The sequence below is a fragment of the Crinia signifera genome, chromosome 1, assembly GCF_055691185.1.
Source record: "Crinia signifera chromosome 1, ASM5569118v1, whole genome shotgun sequence".
Classification (NCBI taxonomy): Eukaryota; Metazoa; Chordata; class Amphibia; order Anura; family Myobatrachidae; genus Crinia; species Crinia signifera.
This window is the reverse complement of record NC_139217.1, coordinates 410,759,873-410,770,805: the sequence shown is the minus strand read 5'-3', so window position 1 is coordinate 410,770,805 and position 10,933 is coordinate 410,759,873. Positions and strand designations below refer to the sequence as shown.

At 46.2% G+C, this 10,933-nt stretch overlaps 1 protein-coding gene across 5 annotated transcripts in view; it reads right to left on the bottom strand.

Moving 5' to 3' along the window:
* Positions 1-200: 200 nt before the first annotated feature.
* The window catches only part of MCTP1 (multiple C2 and transmembrane domain containing 1), a 798,197-nt gene continuing 787,464 nt past the window's right edge, over positions 201-10,933 (bottom strand). For 4 of the 5 annotated variants that reach the window (XM_083151771.1, XM_083151772.1, XM_083151773.1 and 1 more), the window contains 2 exons: positions 8,871-8,968; positions 201-2,429 (listed from right to left, as the gene is read on the bottom strand). In XM_083151771.1, coding sequence (XP_083007897.1) covers positions 2,358-2,429; positions 8,871-8,968 — 170 coding nt within the window. In that variant the 3' untranslated portion in view covers positions 201-2,357. The remainder of the gene's footprint in view (positions 2,430-8,870; positions 8,969-10,933) is intronic. The other variant, XM_083151775.1, reaches the window with a different exon arrangement.

Below are 10,933 nucleotides of genomic sequence, written 5' to 3'. Positions count from 1 at the left end.
CCATGTGCACTGCAGGTGGGGCAGATGTAACTTGTGCAGAGAGAATTAGATTTGGGTGGGATTTTACTTCAAAGTGAGATCTATATTGCAGTGTAAAAATAAAGCAGTCAGTATTTCCCTGCACAGAAACAAAATAACTCACCCAAATCTAACTCTCTACGCACAAGTTACATCTGCCCCACCTGCAGTGTACATGGTTTTGTCCATTTGAGAATGAATTTGCCTTTGTGAGTGAACCAGAATAACCCCCAGTGTGCTCTAGCAGGAATCGCTGGAGGGGGTAGTATAATGAAAAAATATATATATAGTGGAACGGAATGCACATGTAATATCTCCAATTAACAAGTATTATGCAAGCAGAATAAGGTTGCAATCCTCATTATCTGAGGACTGTTACCTCTTTGTAAAAAAATATATATGTGTATGTGTGGGTGTCTGTTTAAAGCTTAAATGAATAAAACTATAATTGATCTCCTAAAAGCTGTAATCATATATAGTAATGTCCTTCTCCATCCACCTGACAGAGCATATTGGTATATATGAGCCACATGCATATTGGTATATGCTCTGTCATTACAGGTGTACTGTAGCTAGCACATCTCAGTCACTAGTCAGCAGCAGTTTGGGTTGAGTGGGCCCCTGTGGAGTTGGGTGGACCTCTCGCCCCTAGATAAAGTAAACTTCCTCTCTACTGCACATCACTAAATTTTATGTTTATTTTTAAAATGCAAACCAATGAAATTGTATATGTTATTGCCTAACGCCTATAGTATATAGTCATAAAAATATATTTTACTGTAAATATAACAATATTAATTATGAATAACAAATGTATATGCCACCATTTCTGCCACTTTATTTTCTATATATATAAACTGATACTGTGAGATCCTGTCATGTCACAAATGTGCAATTCATGATTATAAACACAGAATTCATGATTAATTCAATTTACAATGACAATAGGCTGGATTCAGTTTTGTTAGCAAAGCAAAAAAGCAAGAAACTGGGAAAAACCATGCTGCACTGCAGGTGATGCACAGGTGCAGAGAGAGTTATGGGCCATACACACCGGACGACTTTGAGTTTTGTCTTTGGAGCTGCTTTTAGCTCAGAAGCCGCTTAGTGCGTACGGGGCAGCGATGAATGGTGATGCACGCTCCTGCATCATCGCTGGCCCGCCGCTCATCTGCTGGTATTACCAGCAGATAATTGACAGGGTGGACCGCTTTCCATAGCATCCTGCTATAGAGATTCGTCCACCGCGGGAAAAATTGCTAAAACGGGCAAAAATCGTTCAGTGTGTATGCCATCATCGATGCTCTGTCCATACACGCTGTGAAAAATCTCCCAGTGTGTATGTGCCTTCTGAATTGCACTGTAAAATAAAGCTGTCATCATCTTTGGGCTGAATGCAAAAGCAGACAGTATTTACCCTGCACAGAAAAACATGAAATATATCTGCTCCCCTTACATAGCAACATGGTGTGTGCCAGACACAAAAACGAATTGCTTTTTTGCATTACTGAATCTGGCCTACTATTTTATATAGACTTAAGGTCACATTCTGCTAGAAATCGTGCAATAGAGAAATTCATTCCTGGTTGTGGGTTTATGGAATTTACAGTCATGTTTTTCAAACAATCCCCATTCATTACACCACATCACATCCAATATTATTGTCCCAGACACTTCTTCCACTCTTCACACTTATATTCCGCTGCATACATGTTCTGTGCAAAACCTATATTGCTTCTACGTACTCTGTACTCTGTACTTTGTATGGCTGAAAGTGGTGGCTTATGCGATCGTCCCTTAGCATTCTACTATCTTAGTCTGAGCATAGACAATGAAAGTATTAGGGTGTGACGTATACACACTGACACCAGGGACCCGTTAGGCACTGAATCCAAAAAGTGCATATAATTTTTCAAAACTCTAAATAATTTCTTTACATAATAAATACAGTATTTTTGGCTAAACCCTGTGCATACAGAAGTGTGCTGCTACGCATTGTCAATGACAGCTCATGTGCCAGCAGCCACTGCTATGTACTGCGAGAGAGGCAGCCTCTACATCATACCGATCGCTGCTTCACTAGCTTCATTCAAGAGTGTCACACTACTGGTCCGGGAAGAGCATTCACACAGCAAGGGATGAACTCCCAAATTGTATATCAAATTATTTTTTTGTACAATGGTATCTGCCTTTATACAATATTTACAAAACATCGCCATCATGTTAAAAAAAAAAGAAATAAACGTAAGGTAACACAAACAATGAGAATGCGCGTGGAGCCGCGGGGCCTCCCGTTATCTGGGGCGAGCAGATGCTGTTCTCCTTGATGAGTAGCGGTGCTAACCAAGATTGTTTTTCTTCTTTTTGCTGGGGCTGTGGTTGAGGTCTGCCCTCAGCTCTCGATACCGCACCTGTTAAATACAGAGTCCAGAGATAAAATGGTCAGATGGATGCACCCTTTAACGCTTATGGACAGCTCTGTGTCAGGATGGAGGTTACAGCTGGGGCTGAGACATACTGTAATAGATGAAAAGATTTGAAGCTAAAACAGGAAGAGGGTATCTGTACATGGAAACAACAAGGATTTCAGTAAAGCTCTTTCCAATAACACAAAGCTGCACTAAAACAAACATTGGGGGTCATTCTGGTTGGTTTGCTAAGTAGCAAGCCTTCTAATGCCACCTGCTGTCCGTGAGGTCATCAACGTTATCCTCACTGGCCTCGCTCTATCCCAACTGGCTCCTCTCCAAACTGTCCTTGGGCCTTATTCTGGTTTACTCTCAGAGGCAAATTCCTTCTCAAATGGACAAAACCATGTGCACTGCAGGTGGGGCAGATGTAACATGTGCAGATATAATTAGATTTTGGTGAGTATTTTGTTTCTGTGCAAGGAAAATACTGACTGCTTTATTTTTACACTGCAATATAGATCTCACTTTGAAGTAAAACCCCACCCAAATCTAATTCTCTCTGCACAAGTTAAATCTGCCCCACCAGCAGTGCACATGGTTTTGTCCATTTGAGAAGGAATTTGCCTCTGAGAATGAACCAGAATAAGGCCCCTTAACTCCGCAGCGAGGCTTATCGTACTCTCCCGCTGCTCCACTTCTGTCACTCCCCTTCAACAAAATCTGCACTTCCTCTTCAAACTCCTCTCCCTCACATACAGGGTCATCTCTAATTCCATTACTCTATATATCTCCAACCTTATCTCCATTCATACTCCCTCCCGCCCTCTATGATCGGCCGACGACTGTCATCACTCCTCCACCCTGATCACTGCTTCCCATACTAGAGTTCAAGACTTTGCCCTCATAGCAGGTGGTCTAACGGCCAGTGAAAAGCCTAAACTCAAGTAAAAATTACTAAAGTATCATACCGCACCCCATTTAGGAAAGGGCAGTTGAAGGTGGCCCTTCTGCATTGTGGGAGGTTTCCTGTCCTGTCTGAGCTCGCCTTAGGCAGGGTCAGATTGTCAAATAGGGGTACAGGGAAAACCCCCAGTGGGCCCAACTGCCTGAAGTTCCTGAACTGCCTCCTCCTCTGAAAATCAGGTTCCAGACTGTGCCAATAAACATACATACAGTACATTATACATATGTTACATTATACTGTACATGACTATGGTATATTTTCAACAGAGCGTTCCTTTTACTAATCTGGTACATTATCATGCATGTACTAGATCATTATCAACTATATTTATCAAGGTGTCCAGACCATACACACTATAATGGTTAGCCAAATGTCTTTAGTGGCTGGCCTTACCCCCTCTGGAGACTGGACACACCTCTAGCTATGGGCCCCTACCACTGCATTTCCCAGTGGGACCTTCATGCCACAGTCCAGCACTGGCCTTAGAACATCTTTATCATTGTTTGACAAGTGTACCGCCCTAGTCAAACTCCTCATAAGGTGTCATTTTAATAAGAGGCAAAAAGCTGATAAGGGAAAAAGTGGGGGAGTGCCCCTCTGGCCCACTCTTGTCATTACGGATCCGAATCATCACAAAGATGAGCAGTAGTAGATGAGCAGTAGTAGTGCTGCATAGTAACTGAATAAGTTACCAATCGGGATCAGCACTAAGGTCATACTCATTGAGAGGGAAGCTTGCAGACTAAAGTGAAGCTTGATTACTTAAGTGACTTGTGAGTTGGAAACTGAAGCAGGTGAGTTAGAATACTGAAAAAGGTGAGTTTGAACACAGTCTAAATTTTCATATTCTATTTTATTGTAATATATTCATCTTCTTTCTATCCTATTGTAACCTGTTGCTCAATTTTGACATTTAATTAATTTTATCTATATTTTTTCCAACATTGTATTTCATTTTACTCATTCACTATTATTTTCTCTTATCTTTGCCACACATTTATTGCACTCTGTTTCCCTCTTCACGCCTGCTCACATTTGCCTCACTTCTGACCTTCTCTCTTCCCTTCATCCTCTCACTTGTTGTTTCATACTTAATTGGATTACTCAATCAACCTGATTTTACCCACTTGTCTCCTCTCTGACAGAAGTTCCTTGCCTGTTACCTTCTCTCTCACTCTGTTTTCTACCACATCCTCGCAAATCTACTACAGACGCTGTCTGTCCTCCCAAATCCCTCTGTCTGCTTTCACTAACCTACCCTCTCACCTTCAGTTCCTCATGGCTGTTAATCTCTCAACTTCACTTTCTCCAACTGCTCCTCCCCCCTCCCATCCCATACCTATCCTGACTACTCGCCCCCGCACCCCTACCCTCCCAACGACCCCCCCCTCGCTTCTGCAATCCCAAAAACCTTATCCACATAAATACACAACCCACCCCCCCTCTTTCCTGTGCACTATGGAACGCCAGATCCATCTGCAACAAACTCCCTGCCATCCATGACCTATTCATCTCTAGAGCATTCCACCTCCTTGCTATCACCGAGACCTGTCTCTCCACCTTTGATTCTGTCTCTCCAGCTGCTCTCTCCCACGGTGGCCTCTCTTTCTCTCACACTCTCAGGCCTGACGGTCGCCAAGGTGGCGGTGTGGGTTTTCTCCTCTCAGCCTCATGCACCCACAGTGTCATTCACCCTGAACCCTCTCTCCTTTTCTCCTCCTTTGAGTCTCACTCTATCCATCTATACTACCCCTACCACCTCCGTGTCGCTGCAATCTACCGCCCCCCCTGGCCCTATCTCCCAATTTCTTGACAACTTCACCGCCTGGCTTCCACACTTCCTCTCCTCTGACCTGCCATCTGTCATTCTTGGTGACTTTAACATCCCCTTGGATAACCCCGCTTATCCTGGCACCACCAAACTCCTCTCTCTCTGCTCCTCTCTTGGCCTATCTCAGTGGACTACCTCTCCCACCCACATCCAAGGACACTCCCTCGACCTCGTCTTCTCTCGCTCTTGTTCCCTTACTGACTACACTTACACTTTCTGACCATAACCTCATCTCCTTCTCCCTCACTGCTTCCCCCTCTCCCACCCCCCCCCTCCCAAGCGCTTTGTCTCACGGCATAACGTCAACACACTTGATCTTGCTGCCTTCTCAAACACGCTGTGTCCTCTTCTCGCCCCAATCGCCCTCATGTCCTGCCCGAACCTTGCCGCCTCCCTCTATAATGACACCCTATCATCGGCATTGGACTCTGCCTGCCCTCCCTCCTCTATCCCCCTTCGATGCTCCAACCCCCAACCGTGGCACTCGCCTATCACCCGATTCCTTAAAAAGTGCTCTCGCACTGCTGAGCGCTTCTGGAAGAAATCACACTCCCTTGCGGATTATCTCCATTTCAAATTCATTCTTTCCTCCTTCAGCTCTGCCCTTGCTCTGGCCAAGGAATCCTACTTTAAGTCCCTCATCCTTTCCCAATCATCCAATCCCCGCAGGCTCTTCGCCACCTTCAACTCCTTGCTCTCCCCCCCTCCTCCAGCTCTTCCGTCCTCCATCGTAGCCGCTGATTTTGCTACCTACTTTTCAACCAAAATCTCCTCTTTCAGGACTGCCATCACTGCTGCCATGACCTCACCCTCTCCCTCCTCCCCTCCTACATCTTCACTCCCCTCCTTCCAACCCCTGTCCTCATTTTACCCCACCACTGCTGCTGAAGTCCACTCTATCCTTCAATCTGCTTCTCCCTCCACCTGCCCGCTCGATCCTATCCCCTCCAATATTATCCGTCGTCTCAGTCCGTCAGTCTGTTCTCACCTGGCTCACCTCTTAAATCTTTCCCTATCCTCTGGGATCTTCCCTTCCTCCTTCAAACACGCTCTTGTCTCCCCAATTCTCAAAAAAACAAATCTGGACCCCAACTCTCCATCTAACTACAGGCCTCCAAGCTCCTAGAACGTCTTTACCTATAATCGTCTCCTAAGCCACCTTACTGCTAACTCCATTCTAGACCCCCTCCAATCCGGGTTCCGCCCTTTACATTCCACTGAAACTGCCCTGGCCAAAGTCACTAACGATCTACTATCGGCTAAATCCAAAGGCCTCTTCTCTATCCTCATCCAGCTTGATCTGTCGGCTGCCTTTGACACTGTTGACCACCCTCTCCTGCTCGACACCCTCCACTCCTTTGGCATCACTGGCACGGTCTTCTCCTGGTTCACCTCATACCTCTCCGATCGCTCCTTCTCTGTCTCCACTCCGAGCTCCTCCTCTCCTACTACCCCACAGCCATTCGGTGTTCCCCAAGGGTCAGTCCTTGGCCCTCTCCTTTCCTCCCTCTACACCACCTCTCTGGGCACCCTCATCAGCTCCTATGGTTTTCATTACCACCTTTATGCTGATGATACCCTAATCTATCTCTCCTCCCCCGACTAATCCCCATCACTCCTGTCCAAGGTCTCCGAATGCCTCACGGCCATCTCAGCCTGGATGTCCCAACGCTTCCTGAAACTAAACATGGCTAAAACTGAACTTCTAATCTTCCATCCCCCGAACATCCCCTCTTCTCCCACTGTCTCCATCAGCATTGGTGAAACCGAGATCACATCCACCGACCAAACGCGCTGCCTCGGTGTCATCATTGACTCCTCCCTCTCTTTCACCCCCCACATTCGTGCTCTCTCACAGTCTTGCCGCTTTCACCTACGCAACATCTCACGCATCAGACCATTCCTCTCCACTGACGCGACCAAAATTCTCATTCACTCTCTTGTCATCTCCCGCCTTGACTACTGCAACATCCTTCTCTCTGGGCTACCTCTCACCCGCCTCGCACCTCTCCAATCCATTCTTAACGCTGCTGCTAGGCTCATCTTCCTCTCCCACCGCTCTACCTCTGCCTCCCCCCTCTGCATATCTCTTAACTGGCTCCCCAATCCTTTCCGAGATCTCTTTAAACTCCTCACGACCACCTACAAGGCTCTCTCCTCCTCCACAGCTCCCTACCTCTCTTCACTGATCTCTATCCACACTCCCTCCCGTCCTCTTCGCTCCATCGCTGACCGCCGACTGACCTCTCACCTAATCACCTCCTCCCACTCCCATGTCCAAGACTTCTCTCGCGCTGCCCTCCTGCACTGGAACAACCCCCCGCCACCCATCAGGCTTTCTGATTCCCTTACCTCCTTCAAGCGCTCCCTCAAAACACACTTTTTTCGACTAGCCTATCCCTCCTCCTAACCTCTTTTGATCCTCCTATCCTGCCTCCGTTCCCCTCCGTTCCTACTTATCCTATTGTATTTCGTTCGTCCACCCACCTATTTTTAGTATGTTAACTCTTATGAGTAGGGTCCTCCTTCCTCACGTACTCACCCTACCTCATTACCTCACCTGTGCTCCTGTCCTGTTCTTCCCTTCCTCTACTTCATCTTCAGTCTCCTCGACAATTTTGACACCTACTTCTGAACTGATGCTGATTTTAGTTCTACCAGCTATACCCCTATTTATACTGTATTTTTCAACACACCCTGTACGTTACCTCGTAATTTGTTTTTTTGTTTGCTATGTGCGGCGCTGCGGACACTTTGCGGCGCCTTATAAATAAACGTACTACTACTACTACTTTGTAAAGGTGCACATACACTAGTAAGATTCATCTTCAGATCTGGCTGGTTGGAACAAAAACATGGTTATGGATGAGTGACAGTTTGTCAGTTTTGCAGCATTTCCAAGCAAATGGTCAACTGTCATTTTCTCTCATCCATAACCATGTTTTTGTTCCAACCAGACAGACCTGCAGATAAATCTGCGTGTGTATGGCCACCTTTAGTCTTCTCTCAGGAGGACTGGAGAGGAGACACCGCATGGCAACTCAGGGGGCAGGGCTAACTGTACTCATCATTAGCCCCGCACCCTCCCCTCTCCTCCCTCGATTGCCAGGAAGAAACATGCAATCCTGCCTTCTACACTAGGAAGTGGGCAGGATGCGGGAGACCCTACTCTTTGGGGGCTGAGTGGGACTACCCTAAAAATTGGGAACCTCCTGCAACTTCAGGGAGCATGACTTGTAGTAGTGCTGCATAGTAACTGAATAGCTGTGCAGATCAGGGTCAGCACTTTGATGGACAGTAGTAGTGCTGCATAGTGGCAGAGGTGCAGATGAATTAAGCTGGCAAAGTGATAAAGTGGAGGGTAATGCGCAGCAGTGTTATCACCCTCCCATTTGTTCCAAAATTTTCAAGCACAAATATTAGCATTTATATAAATTATGTTCCCTGTTACTGACCCCTAGAGCTTTCCTTTGAGATACAATCACTTACAGGTTTCTAATTGCATAGTAGTCTAATACATGGTAAGCTGTAAGAACCAATCAGAGACTTACATGCACTAAAATAGTACTGTAGTGGGAGATAGAAAAATGGAAGCATATATATTATTGGTTGTTGCTATGGGACACATTACGTTTGTGTTACTCACCAGTTCCACGTCAGAGGGCATTCTGGAGAGGAAATCCAGAAGCTCATTGTTATCAATAGTATATGGACTTCGAATTTTCTTTGTAAACTTATTGATTCCTGAAATTACAGATAGGAAAACCTAGTTTTAAACCGTTTTACATACTGCAGATAATTAATGAAGACTCACATAGACTCATAACTTGAACTTTTTTAATCATGATGTAATACAGATGGAACTATTCCTTTAAAATACAAAGTATATTTCTTTAAACATTAATTCCATGGGAAAAAAATATATATAAGGGCAGCCTATTGCTAGTGTAGTCCCTTGTCCCACTGGAATGCCTAAACCTAAGACTACAGAGCTATAGAATCAAAGAAAGACCCAAAATAATGGAACCCAATCTGATGGGGAGTATCCTTATCCTGCCTAGATGAAAGGAGGAGCTGTCAGCAGGGCCGGATTAACAATGGGCCTGATGGAGCTACAGCTCCAGGCCCACTCTTCAAATAGGCCCATTTTGTAGTTGAGGGACAGGGCTTTCCAACTAGCCCAGCCCCACGTCGCTAGCCCCCCTGGAACCGGAGATACTGCCAGGCAAACCTGGAATGTTTTCCCCATAGGATAACATGAGACCCGCTAATTCCAACCTCCACCCGGTTCCAACGGCTGCCAGTTCCCCCTCAGGCATCACAGAAGCTCGAGGTTGATCTCAGTCGAATCCAAATCGCTGGGCCTTCAATCTGATACCTGGTCCATATGGGTTCATTGGTTCTAGAAAAATTGCGGTTAAACCAATTTTTTTTTATTTCTGAAATGTAATTTCATGGCTGTTCATGTTGTTTGAGGACAGATTTCTCTGGAACCAAACGGCCCAGTTTCACAGGACCAAAATCATTCAAAGCCTACATGTAAATGGGTCAGTTGGTTCCGAAGATATAGTTGGTTGTTTAAAGGGGACGGGGTGGTTTTCTCTCCCCCCTTACAATGCAGGGACTAGGCTGGTGTAAAAGGGGCCAGTCCGGGAATGTCCCTGTATGATCCTGGGACCGTATTCCCAGGTAAGATCATGCATTTTCTGGTGTGAAAGGGGTATTATTTCAAATAGCCGGGACATGTAGTGCTCTGAATACAGACGGGCAGCCCCCTGCTCTCTGCCCGGCTGTCAATGGATGTCATTTCTGCCCAGCGGCTGCTGTCCCCCAGTTACCGCAAGCATGTATTCCTCCTTGGCAATGAGCATGTAATCCCACATGGCAACGAGCATGGAACGCCTGGCAATGAACATGTAGGTAAGGAGCACTTATGTAGCATAATTTTTAATAGGCATTATGGTGTGTGGCTTAACATGTAATGGGCATTATGGTGTAAATTTTTAATGTGCGCCTTTGGCGCGCAATGCCCCTATTTGTGAAGCATATTGTGCATTATTGCTCAATCTGTTTGGTATAGTGCAGGCATGTCTAAACTATTGCCCTCCAGCTGTTGTGAAACTACAAGTCCCATCATGCATTGCCACAGTTTTGCTATTAGGGAATGCTAAAACTATGTCAAGGCATGCTGGGACGTGTAGTTTCACAACAGCTGGAGGGCCACTGTGTGGACATGCCTGGCATAGTGTGAATTTTAGCTCAATCGGTGGGAATTTTGACTCATTCCATGTGGCATAATGTGTAAGAGGCAAGTACAGGGTCGGCGCCACCACTAGGCAGCTCTAGGCATTTGTCTAGGGTGCTGGCCACTGGAGGGCACCAGTTTGCAGCAGGAGGTGCCCATTAAGGTGAGTGGCACCACAACTGATGATGTGGCCTGCCCCGCCGCATCACCCGACACCCCCTGCCAAAACCAACCCTCCCTCCCCTCTGCCCGCCCCAGAACACTGCCGCAATCACCGGCACCCCCGCCCTGTACAGCGGCCGGGGGGCGAGTGAGCACATAAATTCCTGACAAGGACAAAATCCCGACATTTAAAATCCCGACAAGGTCAAAATACCGACATACTGTATAGAATGTACAGGTGAAACAGTCAACATGACTTTGTGTCGACAGGTCGCGAGGTCAACATCGGGTTTTTTTTCACT